The 17,503-nt window shown below is 44.6% G+C and overlaps 1 protein-coding gene across 2 annotated transcripts; it reads left to right on the top strand.

Annotated features, from left to right (window-relative positions):
* Positions 1–7,048: 7,048 nt before the first annotated feature.
* Positions 7,049–16,869, top strand: TGIF1 (TGFB induced factor homeobox 1). 2 transcript variants are annotated; one of them, XM_052788282.1, is made up of 3 exons: positions 7,049–7,481; positions 14,232–14,458; positions 15,797–16,869. In XM_052788282.1, the coding sequence occupies exons 1-3, from the start codon at positions 7,466–7,468 to the stop codon at positions 16,361–16,363; spliced, it is 810 nt and encodes a 269-aa protein (XP_052644242.1). In that variant the 5' UTR covers positions 7,049–7,465; the 3' UTR covers positions 16,364–16,869. The 2 variants fall into 2 exon arrangements, with proteins under 2 accessions (XP_052644242.1, XP_052644243.1); XM_052788283.1 differs by lacking the exon at positions 7,049–7,481 and adding an exon at positions 8,324–8,921.
* Positions 16,870–17,503: the final 634 nt, after the last annotated feature.

Genomic DNA, 17,503 nt, shown 5'->3' with positions numbered 1-17,503 from the left:
CAATCTTTGTTGAACATGAGGTTATGTATCTGAATAGTTTTTTCTATACTATTGTACCTAATAAATAACACACACATTTATGGTCTGCTAAAAAGGCATGGGAAATCTGCAGTCCCAGAAGGCATTCTTATTTCATACATAAGCTTTCCACCCTAGTGACAGGGAATGGCGACGGTGCATCTTTAGCAAAAACTTTCTATTTCCCAAAGTATTAAAAGGGGGGTACCATCACTTCCTTAGTTCACAGGCATAAACAAGTATTCCAAATTAAGTTTTACTTGTAAAGAAAAGTAATTATGTTATTTATTGTTATACCAAATAATATCTAGTGTAACAGTAAGCAGTATATTTCATTCATTACAATTGCATTTTTTGTCCTTCTGCAAGTCAAATTTAGCCTTGTCTTGTAAGGACAGAAATAACTTTAGAGATTAATGTTCCTGAAATATAATTCTTAAAAAACAATACAAACTTTTAGTGTAGACTCAACCAAGCAAATACTTGGCTGACCATTAAGTTATTTTGTTTAGAGTAGACTACACTAAACAGAATAAAAGTGCCCAGGTACAGTTATTATGAAAGAGTTATTTCATTTTAAATTAACATTCTGCCCTGAAAAAAATATCAATTATCAAGTGTAGACATCTCTTAGGCTTTGTTTTTGTTGCTTTATACAGTGATTTTTGTACAGTTAGATACAGTTTGCTGATGCAAAATCTGAAGCAGAGATAGACATTCTAGTATTTAGTTAGACAAGGTCAGCTACGCGAGGTCACTCTTGCTTAGAGTGCCTCGCAGTAAACCTCCTGCCTTGTCTTTGGTATGCACCAACCAGTGTGTGGTAAAAGCAAGTTAGGCATCCCACGATTAAAACAACAAAACAACCTAAACCCACTTTTTTATTTTTTGGTCAGCCATACCTGCTTTACTTGCTTAACTTCTTACAGATAAGCAAAAACTGATTGTATAAATTGCAAAATTGTACCCACAGTTTCAAATTTCAGGAAAGAGGGATCCATTTCCTTGCATGCCCCAAGCTCTTGAGCTAAGCAGAGACTGTCATGATCATGCCATTTGTCATGCTGATTTTGATACGCTCATTTGTGTGCCACAAAAGAAAACAGAGCCAGAGCCCCCCCTCTTAGACAAGAGGACAAAGCAGTTATAAGATGTGCCTGTGGTGGACAAAAATTATCATTTCTGCATAAATGGAAGGAATACACAAGGTCTGTTCCTTGTCAAACTTGTACTTTTATTTTAAGTTAAAACCTGAAAGTGAACACTGTTAGTCCAAGCAAGATTAAACCTACAATTCACTTTAATTTTTAATTTTACACAGTGGTCTGACTTCAAACTACAGAGAAGAAATTGCTTTTAGATTAATGCAAGTTTCATAAACCACTCCCCAGAATAGCTGCACAGCTTTTAGTCTCAGAGTGTGATTATGCCACTTAGGAAGTTTCTGCATTGTCTTATAATCATAACTAACATTACTGCATGTACTTAAGTTGCCCCTACAGTACTCATAATATTCTATTTCCATATGCTTATATACTGAGGCACAGACATGGGGAAGGATGATGTGGAGACGAGGGAGCACAGGCTGGCACACGGAAGAGTTGAAGGAGGCCCCTGAGAGAGACTTGGCGCTAGAACCTGCTAGAGAAGCCACTGCTCCCCTTTGCCACTAAATGTCTGAAAACCCCAGCGGCAAGCACAGATTACTCCAGCAGCTGATCCTCATCAGGAATTATAACTATTGCCCATTACCTCGAGTCCATACTAAAGTCCTTGCTGAGAACCAAAGGCTTGCAAACACAAACCTGGTGCTATACCAGACAGGAGTCCGTGTGATTCTACGCAAAGAATTCCTGGGGCTTTTGTTCTTGTTTGATCTTTGACAACCACAAGAATGCCCATTTAAAGTGAAAAGCATGTTCCAGTTGCAGAGTCTATTATGCAGAAGTTCTGAAATCTTAGGATTGTCTTCATGACTTTGATTTACCCTTTTTGCCCTTGCACAAAGGTGGCAAAGTGAGCTCTAATTATGGGAGCACAGCTGGTTGGCATAATTTCTTTAGAGTTCCAAAAGGTTTTTGACAAGGTTCCATGCAAGGAGCTACTGGAGAAACTACGAAGATGCTAGGAGAAAAAGGCAAACAATGGTCATGAATGAATGAATATCTGGTTGGAGCAAGTGAATCAAAGTGTAAGATTAAATGGTTGTTTTTTTATTATGACAAAAGTTTAACAGCAGGGTGCTTCCAGGTCCTATACTCAGTCCAGTGGTCTTTAATATATTAACTCAGACTAATGAGAGAGGGAGAAATAGGGACAGGTAAAGAATAGTGAGATGCCAGAGTCTGCTGCTATCAAAAATATATTCAGGAAAAGGGAGATTTGTGAGTAACTTAAGTGTGACTTCTGTTACATGAATGACCAATGCAATGACAAAAGAAATTCAGCACTGGGATGAATATGAAACCGAGCACAAGAGAAACTCCAAACAAGCTATACAACCTCCGAAGTTGATAGAGCCCTCTGCTCAGTATGTAGAAGCAGCCAAAGATAAAGCCTAACATGCTGGATTCCATAAGAAACAGGTCAGGGAGTAATATCAAATACATACATATTGTAATCAGAGGCATAACCTTGCTTAGAATACTGCATGCAGCATCAGTCACCTTTACTGAAAAATGGAATGTTGTAGGACTAAATAGACTTGGGAGAGAACCAAGGCAATGATCAAAAGCTGGGAGTAATTCTCATAGGAAAAGAGATTGAGAAGAGTGAAAAATTTTATCTCAGAAAGCAGGCATGATGAAAGTATATAAAATAGTGAATGGTGCAGAGAACGTAAAAACCAGGAACTTCTGTTTTCATTGTCTCAAAGCACAAGAGGATATTCAATGAAATAAACAGATAAGAAAAAAAGAAATGCATTTTTCATTTAATTCACAACTCAGCATGCTACTGACTGCCATTACAGAGCTTTAATGCTATAGAGATGTTAAATTTTTATACCAGTATAAAGACCATCCAGCTATCTCAGTAACAAAATTTGAAGTTATATTAAACTATTGCTCCAGTGCTTGCATTGAACTATTAAATATTTGGATGGGACATTTGTGGGACAATATTACCTCATGTCTGCCTTCTGTAGCCTCTCCTCTTCCTCTGATACCTCTGAGACTAGTCAATGTCATGGATAAGAAAAGGTGAAGTATGGGTGTGACCCGAAGTAGCAACTCCTGTTTTTCCATGCATAGGACAGATTTATTCACTGGAAGAACAGTTACTTGTTACATTGCTTTATTCTCATTGCCAAAGGTATGGTGTGCTTAACTTACTGTGCGCTACTTAATTCTGTTCCAAATATAAAGGAATAAATTTTCTCACAAACATTTCAATGGCATCTGAGCATTCCACAAAGATCAGTGGGTTTATTTGCATAACATCCTATAAAGTGGGGAGAAAAAAACCCCCAAAACCTCTCCAGTTTATAAATGAGAAACTGGAACAAACAGACTAAGATAACAAACACCCACAAGCCTGAGGTGCCTAGATCCCAATTTGCCAGAGTACTTCCTTTAAGAGTTTCTATGCCCAAAGCATGGCCTTGGAGACTTCAGTAGTTAGGTAAACACAGTCCCAGCATCTGAAAGCAAAGCACTTCTAAAGTAAGAAACATACAATTAGTCATGCAAGATATCACACACGGCAGCACGACAGGATAGAAACACGCGTGCATCACCACAGAACATTGCTCAATGATTGTCCATATCATACGTTTATCAATTCAAAGTCTAGCCCCTCCAGTTTTATTTCTCTGCCTTCTTGGAATCCAGTTACAAATACTTACAGCATGTCTATGCAGATGGGTCCAGACAGAGCTGAACTTGCTCCGACTAAACCAAGCTGTTCAAACCTGTTGGCACAGATGTATCTTGATGCGCATGTATACCACTACTTACCCAAGGAGCTGCACAGATGCCAAAGTTGCTCAGTGAGCAGCGTGAACTGCTTGTGAGATATGATAATTAGTGCTGATGCCGCGCCAGCGGATTAAGTAATACTAAAAAACACAGCCTTGCCAACATGTGAAGGGAAAAGAAAAACTGTAGAAAGGTACATATTGTCTTCCATACCATCTACTTCTGCCTGCAAGCAGCAGCCAATACCAACACCCAACATCAACTTACAGGATACTAGGTTACAGCATTCACTGTAAAATCAAGTTGTTCTATTCCTCAGGTCTGAGCTCAGGACAGACAAGAAAAATCACCTGTCCTCCCTTTAGATACAACCTTGTTTCAGGCGTGTTGAGACTTTACCGATAGAGAAGGTTGCAGGGGTTTTCTTCCACCCACCATACTTTTTTGCAAACTTTATCCACCCTACCATCTTGAACATGTATCAAGAGTCTTCAAGTGGTAAAGACGGCCTGAATTTGTAGACAGACCTGAGGTATTTCCCCAGCCAATAACTGCAAGGTGCACTGCACAAGCCCACTTTCTGCTTTTCCCAGTGGTCCCAACAATGGATACACCCCTCCATACTCACATCCATGGAGTAACTTCGTTCAAAAAAATGCCTCTCCGCGCATTTGGTACCCAGGGAGCTAGGAAGGAACACCCACCGGTCCACTGCCTACTGCTACTAGGTAAAAAGCTACCACACTAAGTGAAAGTCAATCTTCTCCTAGCATCCTCTGAGAAAATTCCTAGGAACCAACGTTCCAGCAGAGCTAGAAAGGCTGCTCCTAATGCTCTTAAAAGCAAGCCTGAGCTCAGTGTAAAAATAAAACTTTAGTTTTTCCCCCCATAAAAGTGACCTTGCCGAAGAAGAACCAGAAAAAAACCCCCAACCCCAAGACCCCAAAAAACCCAACCCAAACAAATCTCGACACCCCCCCCCTCCCCCCCAAAAAAGAAGAAAGAAAGAAAGGGAAGAGTTTGGTTCACAAACTTGCCGGCAGTCCCAAGGACAATAAGCAAGCGTGAGGCGGGTTGGGCGGTATGGAGAAAGGGAAATCTCTTCAAAATCCCTGACGTGTCTTTTGTAAACTTCCCGTAATTTTTTTTTTTTTGGCATGACCGTGCCCGGACGCTCAAAACACCAATTTGAAGAGTCAGCCCTCACAGCTGGGAAGCAGGACTTTAAGCAACAAAAACAAAACAGGAACCCCTCCCCTCCCCCCAAAAAAACAAGCCGCGGCGGCGAGCGAGCACACCCCCCACCCCCTCAGTCACCAGTTCCTCGGAGACACAGCTCGCTCCTTACGTTACAAACACCCGCCCCTAAGGCAGCCTCGTCCTCCCGAGCTGCCACCGTACGGGGCGGCAGCACCGAGCTCTCTCACCCCCGCCCGGGCGCGAACCGAACCGGACACAACCGAGGGGCGACGCCGGCACCGCGGCGGGAAGGCGGCCTGGAGGGCGGGCGAGCGCGCGCGCCGCCACCCTTGGCCGGCGGAGGGCGGTTGGTCAGGCGGTAACGGCCCGGGTCGCGCCGCCACAGCCGCCGCCGGCGGCGGGAGCTCAGTCAGCGCCGCTCGGCACAACCGCTCGCCTGACTCGGCGCTGGCCCGCGGCGCCGTGAGTCAGTGCGCCTGGCCCGGCCCGCCTCGCTAGCCTACAGCCAGACACGCCGGATACCAGCGACCAGCCCCAACAGTCACCCAAAGGCGAACCGCCGGCCCCGCGGCGGCCAACACTGGGGCCTTGTTAACTGACATGACTCACCAGCCGCCCTCCCCCCGTACACGTCCCCCATTCAGGATGTAACAGCTGTTTTATCTCCAGCAAGGTCGCTGTAATTACACCACATAAAAATAGTTACAAGGTACACGGGAGAATTCGCTGTTAAAACACTGTTGCTTCCTCCTCTGCTGTGAATGCGCGTTTGTGTGGATGCCCGCGCCGCCGAGCAGGAGGTGGGGGGGAAGGAAGGAGCCCTGCTCTGCCGTAGGAGTTAATTATTTCATCGGCCGTTTAAAGCTTTTGCTTCTCAATCCCCAGTGCCTGCCCCCGCTCCTCCTCATCCGCAAACAGCCCAGCACGTGGCGGTGCCGGAGTCATACAAATATACACGCTCCCGTGCATAAAAAGCACGCCACATCCGCAAGCGTGTTTCGAGGCAAGGCGGCTTATTTTACTTTCCACGCCAAAACCTTCGCGCGTGAAGTTTCAGCCCGGAGCTCGGCCTTCAGCGCTTTGAAGTACGCGCCCGGCGCCGCAGGGCACCTCGCTTTGACAGGGAGCGGCGGGACCCGCCGCCGAGGCCACCCGTCTTCGGGGAGGGCTCTCCCGCCCCCCCCCGGTGGGAAGCTGGAGCGAGCCCTCCGCGAACGAGCGGCTCGTAGGTCCCGCGTTTCCCATTCCGACGGAAAATAAACTGTTGCTGCAACGCGCGCTCGCCCGAGAGGGATGAGTCAAGCTGCGAGACTTTTCTCTCTTTTACAGTTATGAGCATGTGTCGCACCAAAATCCACCGGGCTGGGGAGCGGAGGGGGGGGAAACAACCTTTACCAACTGATGTAAAAATAACCCCAGAAACGGGGCTCGCCTTCCCCGCGGGAGGGGCTGGCCAGCGCCGGCCGGCCGGGGCTCCTTCAGTGCCATCGCGGGGGGGTGGGGGGCAGGAGACGAAGCAGCCCCCGCCGGCAGCAGGGAGGGGGGCACCGGGGAGGCGAGGCAGCGGGGCCCGCCGGTCTTTGGAGGGCTCCTTCTCCTGCCGTACGTACTCTCCTTTCTTCTCCTCTCTATTCAAGCGAAGGAGTGGGTGGTTTATCCGGCAGCAACAGGAGGAGGCTAGTCAAGGGCAGCTGTCAAAATCTCCCCCCCCCCCCTTCTCCTTCCAGTTTAATGATCAAATGTCTGCCTGGAAGAAAGGCGGGGGAGCGGGAGGCACGGAGGGCTCCCCCCGCCGCCGCTGTTGTGCGTGCATGAGCGGGTACGGGCGGACACCCCCCACCCCTCCCGCCGGCTCGTCCCTCCCCTCCCGTCTGACAGAGCCCCAGCAGCCCGGGAGGGGAGGAGAGAGGAGGAGGAGGCAGCGCGGCCGCCGCGAGTGCCAGTGCAGCGCTCGGTTACTCGCCCGTACTCACTGCGGGGAGGTGGGGGAGGGCGGGCGCTGTGTACCTTTCCCTCCCGTGCCTTTCCTCACTTTAACTAGCCGGGGCCAATCGCCGGCAGAAAGGAACAAAGGGAAGGGGGGAGGGAAGCCCACCCCGGCAGCGGCCGCACCAGAAAACCCCCGGGGAGGCAGAGCCCTCCGGCTCCCGCTGACAGCAGCGCGGCCCGGAGTGGGCGCTTGGCTCCGCGCCGGTGTTTCTTCTTCTTCTTCTTCGTCGCCGTCCTCCTCCTCCTCCTCGACGAGTTTAAAGGGGGAGCGGCGTCCGGCAAAGAGAGAGAAACTTGGGTCGGTGTGCGGGGTGTCCGGCGGCTCGGTCCTCGCGATCAAGATGAAAAGTAAAAAAGGTAGTTGTGATGGGGTGTGTGCCGCCGCTGGGAGAAAGCAGGGTGCCCTGCACCTCTTCTCTCCCTACGGGAACGGCTCGGAGGGGAAGGGGGGGGGGGCTGTTGCCAAGCCGGACGGAGTCTGTTTTCCTTCTCTCTTCGTCCCTTTTCTCCCCAGTGCCCCCCCTCCCGCCCCGACCGAGCTCCCGTGGAAGATGGCAGTGGATGCTCCGCTCCCAGACAAAACACGCGGGGCTGTTGTTTGGAGGCGGCCGCCTCTCCGCGCCGCTGGCTCCCTGTCAAAAACACGTCCAGCCGCCCGCCTTATGCCTCCGCGAAGTTTTGTTTTCGCTCCCTCCGCCGAGCCCCCCCCCCCCCCCCGCTAAAACGCTTTTTGTCTCTTTTCCGCACCGAGCCCCGCCGTCCCGCTGCCGGGGGGCGAGGGTGCGGGCCGTTTTCCCAACTTGGGGCGAGGAAATCGGGGCCGCCCACAACTCCAAGCGCGGCGATCCGCGGGCGCCTGGCAACTCTTTGTTCGCAGTGGGAGCGGGCACGCCAGCCGGGGGGGGGGGGCTCGGCAGGAGGGTCTGAAACCCCATCCGCGCCTTTGGCTGCGTCGTTTTGGTGAAAGTTGCTGCCTTTTTCTTCCCTTTTATCACTTAAAACGGGGGCGGGGGTGGGGGTAAAAGTACAGAAGTTTCAACACAGTTAGGGTTAAAAGGAGGAAGACTTTTTTTCCCCCCATAAAAATAAGGCGCTGTAAGTTTCCTTTGTGTTAATTTACAAACAGACAAACTTTAGAGGATTGTTGCTCTTCGTGGTTGTGGTGCTTTAAGTGCCTTCAAATTAGAGCTTGGCCACAAAGACGCGGAACATGCTTTCAGATTTAACGCATCTGCGCTGGCTGGAAAGAAGTTGATAGCAAAGCAGTATCTTTTCAGTTGCGATTTAGCAGCCGGTAGTGTGGATGAAGGGTGTTTTGCATTCAAAGACCATTAAATTATCCGAAGTGGAGGGTTAGAGGGGAGCAGTGCGCATGTTCAGTACTCCAGAGTTGTGCTGTTTTTCCCCTACTACGCATTCCTGCGGCTCTATAGTAGAGCAGCTTCGCTCATTGTTGCTCCTTGGAGCAATTAATGCATATGTAGTTCGTGAAATCATTGGGCTGCTGGAAACGTGATGTATTAATATGGTTTGTAGCCCTCGTACGAAGCTTTGGACGTGCCACTCATCTAAGAGGAGCACACACAAAGGGAATTAAGCCACAAAGACGAAGTTTAAACAGCGGTTTAACAGCGAAGCATTCCGAGTTCCCGCAGGAGCGGGGCGCGTACGGCGCGTTTCAGCCTGCCTGGGAACTGCACGGATTTTTAGATTACAACATGTGCTGCATACCAAGCTTGGCCGTCTGTGCCTAGAGACAGTGACAGCATTGACTTTAAAATGTTTCAGTCGCCTTAGGTAGGTTGAGATCCTTAACCTTATTGCAAGCAGGGTGGTTTTTTTGTTGTTGTTTTTTTTTTTAATGGTTTCACTGAATTAATTTAGCCCAGTTATTTTTAGGACATTCCTATGCTCCCTATTTGCACAGCAGTGGTGAGCTGGTTTCCTGTCTGCTGTTGCTTCCATTGTTCAGACTTCTCTCCCCGAGGGCAGCTGCTGGTTGGTGAAATACCAAGCTCCCTGCACTTTCAACTGTTGTTCTTGCCACCCCCGAAATAAATGCGTGTGAAAAACGCTGACGTAGTTTCTAGGTATGCATGTATAGGGCTTTGCGTGTGTGTGTGTGTGTGTGTGAGTGAGTGGGGGGGGGGGGGGAGGGGGAGATCTGCTTTGAGGATTGCAAGTTCTGGCCTGAAACAATGGAAACAATGAAAGGTGACAGGCGGGAGGGAGAACTTTAGAGAGGGGCCATGGGCCTGGGGTTTGCGTGGCAGAAATTAAAAGGTGTGGGGACAAAGACGGAAACTTTTAAAAAGATGTTAGAGCTAGGGTGCCTTTGTTTTATTAAAGGTTGGGCTTGTAGTTATTTGTGACCTATTGGCGTTTGAGGCTCATTCAATAAGTTACAAAGAGTGACTTTGTTACAGATTTCTTGCTTGCACTCTTAAAAAAATCCCGTTTGAAGAAAAAGAATGTATAGCACAGCCAAGTCTCGCCGCTTTAGAAGCGATAGAGCACAAGCTGTGAAATGCAGAGGAAAACAAATAAGCTGGTTCCTCAATTATGAAACTTACTCAGAAGAAAAAGTTTTTTTACTATGGAAATTCCCTTCTGCATCCTTGTAGTTCTTGGTTACTTATGAATAATTTCAAACTAATTTATTTTTGTTGCTGGCTTTTAAATTCACATTAAATTTTAGTTAGGTTTTTTGTTTGTGTATTGGATTTTTTGTTTGTGTATTGGATTTTTTGTTGTTGGGGTGGTTTGTGTTTTTTTTTTTAGCTATCAGGCTGTGGATTAAAATCTTGAGGACTCTTCTGTGGATAGCTTCATTTACAAAAAATAACGTGATGGCAATCACTGAACATACTCAGCTTGTTAATTAGCTGATTTAGAATACAATCTCGTGAAGACACAGGCATGTGCTCAAGTTTATACATGTGAGGAAACCTACTGTACTTGGTTACTACAGGATCGGGGCCTTAGATGGGAACTGGTTCTGTTTATCTGTGCTCATAAAAGAAAAATCCAGTTTAAGAAATTCAGAGAGCCCTAAGGGGGTGGGGTGGAAGGTTTTCCATAAGGTAATTTTTGTCCATCCCCTCTCTGGAGTGCAAAGATTGTTCCTTGTGGTATACTTTGTCCTGTTTTGAATAACAATTGGCTTCTGCCACTTCCTCTGTGAAGCTCTTCCTCGATACAATGGGATAGTTTTGTTTTTTTTTTTTCCTGATAGCCTAAATTTTTCATTTGCTTAACTTCCATTTCATTTGTCTTAGCCTCTCTAAATGCTTTGTCCTCCCCCTCAAAGTATTTCAGCATGCCTTCTCAAGTAGCAGTAGTTTATTTTGAAATCAACTGTAGTCATCACTGTACTTTTCTACTCAAGTTGTTTCAAGCTGTTAACTGTTGGGTGTTGAGCCTAGACTAGAGATTCTAGGTGTAATCTTCCCTGAGCTGATTACAGGAAGACCTGTAAAGTCTTCGGGCTGTGATACAATGAAACAATGCATTCAATCATGTATATGACTTCAGCTGGGAAGGCAGGAGGATAAAGTAATTTATAAAGAAGGGATGCTGATCATGTAGTTCTTAGGCCATTAATAGTGTGGACTGCTCATCTAAGTGGCGATGGCAGGAGTGGAGAACTGGGATTTTGTATTGTTTCTCAGACCTCTCTGCAAATGAACTTGTGCTGCTTTAATTTAGTCCTGTAAAAGCAGATTTTCTGTTTAGATTAAGTGTATTTGGGAGGAGACATAGAATAACCTGGTGCTAGCCTGCTTTTAAGGTGAAATAAATTAGTAGGTCAGCTGGGGCTACTCATCGTGTCCACATGCCTTTATTCTGGGTGTAAATAACAGTAAGCCAATGGTCCAGTTGTGGAGCCTGGCCAGAAGCCTTTTCAGTTGGGCCCTGTTAAAACAGGAAACCAGCAGCGAATAGCCTGATTACTAACAAGATGGAAAAACAAAGCTGGATTGTAATCAGCAGGAATGCTTTAATGAAAACAGAGCCTTGACAGCAACAACGTGGCTCCTGCTCTAGTAAAAAGTATCAGCTGGGGTAGTGTGAGATTTCTAGCCATGACTTCCTGTTGCTGCTTGCTCTGTACCGCACCGGAGAGATCTGCCACAAGTTCAGAGGGCTGATCATCTATTTAAATGAGCTCATTTAAATGAGGAGAAGTTGTACTGCACTGGGTTTCCTGCTTAACCAAAACCTGCTTTGTGCCACACTAACGTACTGTATCAATTAATATGACAGACTAAGCGAACGGGTCAAAGGGCAGGCTCCGCTGTTGACTCATTTCTTGCTAGGTAGGTTACGGTTAGTCAGATGGCAACTTTTACTTTAGCAAAAGGTCTTGTTTGCAAAATAGAGAAACGTTTTTATGCTGCTGGCTTTCAGACAGTATTTTTTCACTTTTTGGGGGGGGGGGTGAGAAAGAGCAACAGTTCTACAAGAAGTTTTGCTGTCAAATCAGTTTTCTCAAATTCAGAGAGATGCCTGTGGAGTCTTTTAGCTATGTGTTAGATCTTGGAGAGGTTGCTGCAGATGGGGTGGTGTGTGTCTGGAGGACTTGTTTTGCCATGTAAATATGGATTGCAAACCATTAGACACCTAGCTTTCTCATAGGAGTAGTTTCTTTGGCTTCTCTTCCCTCTTATTTCCAACCCTCACTGTTAGCCTCTCCCAGTTTTCCAAGGTCCTGTCTTGCTGCCTATTACATTTAAAAACAAACAAAAACCCCAATCCACTAAAGTGCTGCAACACTTCTGGTTTCTGACAAACAAGAACAGTGCACTTGAAAACATGGTCTGAATAGTGTAGGCTAGTTTTAGCTAGTTTTTAAATTCAAATTAAAAGGGATGAGCTGCTTTGCAGAGCTATCCTGTTGTCTGTGCAGGACCTTTGTTCCAAGAAGTTCTCCGCATGGCTCCAGGAGCCCATTGTGCACGGCATGTTCTCAAGTTAGGTTGAAAGCCTGACAGCACTTTTCTGTGAAGCTATGACAAATACAAAGCAGTTTGCTCAGAATCATTTTAAAGCAAACTTGACATACTTTCTACGTGAATTAAGAACCTGTTTACATAATTTGGAGTTTATCTTGTGTTGGCTATTTAAATATTGCCTATTGTTCCTGTTCCATGACTGGATAATTTATGTAGCTAATCATCACAGGAAAAATTTGGTATGTCAGTTTGATGTTTGTTGGTTACATAAATCATCAACTGGGAAAATGAAAACCATATTAAGTAAGTTACTGAAGTAACTACACCAGACAAATTACAGATTGATCATCCTGCTGCAAATGCTTGCATATCAAAAATATGTATTGAAATTTGGATGACTTAAACTAAATATAAGGATGTTGGAGCTATTCATAAATAGGGGAAGGAAAGAGTAATTTACCATGTCAGCTTTGGCTAAAGTTTGAAAGTGTGGGGAAAGGTCTTCCTCTGCTTCTCCCTGCCCCCCGCCAAGTATTAAGGAAAACTTGCACAGGCACATCTTTTTTCTTTCTTTCTGTGTTGTGGGGTTTTGTTTGTTTGTTTGTTTAAATGACATTAATTCCTTCTATTTCTTTACTTATGGATATAACCATAGCTTTATATAGTTTTATACTTTCACAGGCACGCTTCTTGTATTTTAGGGCTGACTTTGTTTCCTTGAACAGAATTTTTGAATTGTGAGTGGTTGCCCACATAAAAGTTTTACTTTTGACATTTAACTTGTTTTTACTATGAAGGTTTTTAGTTTTGATGTTATGAATGAGCAAGTTTCTTCTCCCCCCCTGCCCCCATCTAAGTTCAAAACACAGAAAGATTAGGGCTTGTTTTCCTTCTATAGTTTCTAGAAAATGCTTCTGAAGGCCAGTATAATTTCCCTTGAAATTAGTATTAAATTGTACTAGTTGAAAATGGGAGGTATCTTATTTGAATTTATATATAGTTCATAAGATTCCTAAAATTTCTGGTGAGCTTAACCTGGTGAGTATTTAAAGCATGGTTTTCTTTGTATTTTACAGTACTATTTGTTTCCCCAGTGACTTGTATATCCCACCAAAGGAGTAGAATTGTAGTCTTCCTAACTATTGAATACTTGGTTGTTTGTTTTAATTTTATTGACATACCATAGCTTCATGTTACTAGTAGTGTGATGTATAAATAAAGGGATAATCAGATTTTGAAATCTGTTCCTTCCTTTGTGTTGAAGGAAAAAGGTATGCAGTTAACTTGTAAATCTGAAGCCTTTGTAGTAAGCGTAGCATAAAGCACACATTTCCACAGATTAAAACGTGAGATGAAAACTATGAAGTTGAAAAAATAATCAGGATGCAAAGTGGTACATTTAAAACTAACTAACTAACCAACCCACCCAAACATTAAATGATTGTGATTCTTTGCTACCAAAGTGCAATTAAATTAAAGAAGTCCATCTCCTGATAAACTGGTGGATTCTTAAGTACCTGGTTTGTTCCTTTTCCTGCACTTTTTTTTTTTCTTCCTAAGTGAACATTCATTTGGGGGTGGGGGCAGACACAATTTTTCCTTTTCTTCTTTTTTTGTTCCATTAGTTTTTATTAATAGATCTGGAATGAGCTATTAATCTATGAAATCTACAAGCTATCTCTCCCAGGAGGGAAGAATCAGCATGTTAAGAAGTAATTAAATAACCCAACGCTTGCGTTGGGTGTTTTAAGTTCTTGCTTATTGACCTTTTACCCAGCCACTGGGTAGTTATCCTTGAAGAAGAGTGTTGGATGCATACCATAGCAAGCAAATTTGGACAATATTGGCATTAGATAGAAGCTATCTGATAACATGCAGCAGATGAAAGGTTGCCAGGGGAACAAGAAAATGAGGGTTTGCAGAGAAGAATTCCCCTAGGAACAGATCATTGGTGCTACTTTTTGTTCAGCTGACAGAAAAGCTACAGCTTGACAAGTTAACACTACAGGACAAATCTCCTGTATACGAGGCTATATCATGATTCATAGTAAAGACAGTTGATGTAATAAAAAGTGTCTGAACGATAGAATGCTGGAGCTGAGTAGTTTACGGGTTTAGGAGGCTGATTGTTCTTGTCTTCTTGTAATTGTAGGTGTAGTTGCAATATCAGGCAGTGAAACAGAGGATGATGACACTATGGAGGTCCCACTGGATCTTTCCTCATCTGCTGGCTCAGGCAAACGGAGGAGACGTGGCAACCTGCCCAAGGAATCTGTGCAGATTCTTCGGGACTGGCTATATGAGCACCGATATAATGCTTATCCTTCAGAGCAAGAAAAAGCGCTGTTATCCCGACAAACACACCTTTCCACACTACAGGTATTAAAAAAAAAAAAAAAGTAGTTCTTGCTTCAAAAGGAGCTGTTTTCTTCTTAATTTACCTGTGGTCTAGTCACTGATACAAATGTTTACACTGCATGTGAGATTTCCTTTTTTTATTGTTACTCACTCTCCTTCTGACAGCACTTGTAAGGAGAAATACAAATGAATCGTGTGTTACAATGATCTTTGTTTATTGGGAATAAAATTACTTCTCTGGGAGAACAGACAGTCATGAATTCAAGCACGCATGCTAATTTTTGCAGAATTGGGCCCCAAAAGACATAAAGTGTCTGTATAAGGTAATTTATTGTGAGAAGAACATATTTATTTGTCAACAGAGGTTTTATGGTGATAGATAGGCAGCTTAACATATAACTCTTCACTTCTAAAACTGCCACTTGAAGCTCGTTCTTGTACAACATGCACGTATATAATTATGTGTATGATGACTTCCATTAAGATCAGTGGAACAACCTATATGGGATAGAGCTACTCAAGTGTGTTAGTATAGGTATGTGTGGTTAGTTTGGATTCTCATCCCGGGATAGCACTGGCAGCTGTGAGGGCCCTTGGATGCATCATTCGTCTTCTGTGATCATCTTTGGTGGAATAGCTGTTGACAATTGCTGCTTTCCACCTCGTGGGAAGGTGGCTGCATGAGAACTTGAGTAAACCCTGGTTTGGTTTTGAGAAGCACTAAATATAGAGCGCTTCTCTTGACTTCTGGGTTTTATTTTTCCAGATTAATTCGTTAGTACAAATTTCATAATTGGCTATAAAGTAAAATTTCCTTAATGTAACATCATAAAGAAAACCTCCTTTATGTAGTAAACAGAAAAAAAGACGTTAAACTGTAAACTATCCTGTATCACCCAGGAAACTGGTTTGAAATTTAAACAAGGACAAACTTAAATGAGGTAATTCATGTTATGTCTGTCGACACAGTCAGTTGAACAAGGAAAATCAGTAACTATTTGTGGGAGGAGTGGCTCTCTTCACAGAGAAAAGGTTTTCCTGTTGTTAATTAACCTAAGCTAGGGAACAATAGCTAATAGGTTAATGTGTGTGCACAGAGTTAAAAACTAAACTGCTCCGTTTGGGCTAGCAGTCTTCAGATGTGCCAGGGCTTTCTGTAACAGGAGTGGAGAGCCAGGGGTAGAGCCAGGGCGAGGGAAGGGCCTTTGCCAGGCATGTCAGAACTTGTCAGTAGGTCTCTCTTTTGTTCTGCAGTTAAGGAAACTGCTTGGAGGGGTTCATTAATCTAACCCAACGACTCTAATGGCACATAGTTGGAAATGAATGAAGGTAGAAATTAAGATATCATTATATTCCCAGGTCTGCAACTGGTTTATCAATGCACGCCGCAGGCTTTTACCTGACATGCTGAGGAAGGATGGCAAAGACCCAAATCAGTTCACTATCTCGCGGCGAGGGACCAAGCTTCCCGAGGGCGGCCTGGTGGAGTCTTCCATCAGCACAAAGAACTACGTTCCCTTGCTGGAGGAGACTGCCTTCCTTCCCACTGCTGCACCAGTCGGCAAGACTGTGTCCTCTTCCAAGCCGGCTTCCCCGGGATCGGTCCTGGCTCGGCCGTCGGTGATTTGCCACACGACTGTGACTGCACTGAAGGACGCCCCTTTCCACTTTTGCCAGCCAGCTGATGTAGGCCAGACCACGGACCTGCAGCAGCCCCCGGCCAACGGCTTCACAGACAACTCCCTCTCCTACCATGAGGATGCCTCTAAACTGGGACCTGGTGCAAACACACAAAGTGGGCTCTTTAACACTCCTCCTCCAACCCCACCAGACCTTAACCAGGATTTTAGTGGATTTCAGCTACTGGTGGATGTTGCACTCAAAAGGGCAGCAGAGATGGAGTTGCAGGCGAAACTTATGGCCTAAATCCCTTTCCTTCTCCTTCCCCGTTTTGTTTTTCCAGGCAGGGATCTAACAGCTGTGTGGTTATTGCCACCCACACAATATCAAAAGACTTCACTGCATTATTATTATTATTTTTTTTATTAATCTTATTTGCACAAGGGATTGCTGAAATGAAGCTTCCTGTCACTGAGATGGTCTTCAGTGGAATATGGTCATTCCAAGAATTATAAATTTAAAGCTACTGTAGAAAGAAAGGGTTGTGTGGTTTTTTTGTTTTGTTTTGTTTTTTTAATGTTTTCTTTGTAGGTTTTTCATAATGTGAGATGGTTCCCAAGATCATGTGATTTGTTTTTGTTTCTTTCAGACTGTGCAATATCTAGTAATGATATAGAGTCTTATTATCATTCCCATGCGGAACAGAATATACCGACACGCTGTCTAAAATAAATTTTCAATTTTTTTAACAATATGAACTTTGGATGATTATGCTTTTTTCCCATAATGTAATAAAATATTTTCTTTAAAAATGGGTGCATACAGAGTATTTTGTTGAATACGAGCTTTGCAGAAAACACAGCTTTACTCTTGAGATGAATGGAAGTTAGAAATATTTTTGAGCTCACACGGACTCTGTTTGGTTTAGAGAGCTATGCTAGCAATTGTTGTTAACCAGATGTTTAAAGGAATACTGCAAAGTGGGCCAGAAGTACCTGACCATGTTCTGTTATGTTGAAATTTTTTAAAGGGGCGAAAAGGAGCTATGTAGGCAACTGTCACTAAATTTCAGGGGGATATCTTAGGCCCCTCTAAGAGTTCCAGCTTTTGGCTCCTAGAAATACTTTAGGGCTGGGAAATGTGACAGCCCATGGGGAAGTTCTCCTGAAGGTGAAATGAGGAGGCCAGAAGAGGGGTTGGGGCAAGCGTTCTTTGGAGGACTTTGTGATACAGCTCCTAGACATCACTGGTGACAAATTTTGAGCGCAGAGGACAAGGGGTCCCACTCTTACTCTTCCTGGACTAGCAATGAAAAGGGTTTGACTCAGTAATTCTAGTAGACTAAAATAGAAGAGACTGTATTGGGTGGAAATCTATGAGTTTGGGGAGCCAGGTATTGGTAAGGTGCTTAAACAGATGATTGATTAAGATTTAGAATAGATCCCT

Source organism: Harpia harpyja, chromosome 5 (assembly GCF_026419915.1).
Source record: "Harpia harpyja isolate bHarHar1 chromosome 5, bHarHar1 primary haplotype, whole genome shotgun sequence".
In the NCBI taxonomy this organism is placed as follows: Eukaryota; Metazoa; Chordata; class Aves; order Accipitriformes; family Accipitridae; genus Harpia; species Harpia harpyja.
This window is presented reverse-complemented; position numbering and strand designations above follow the sequence as displayed.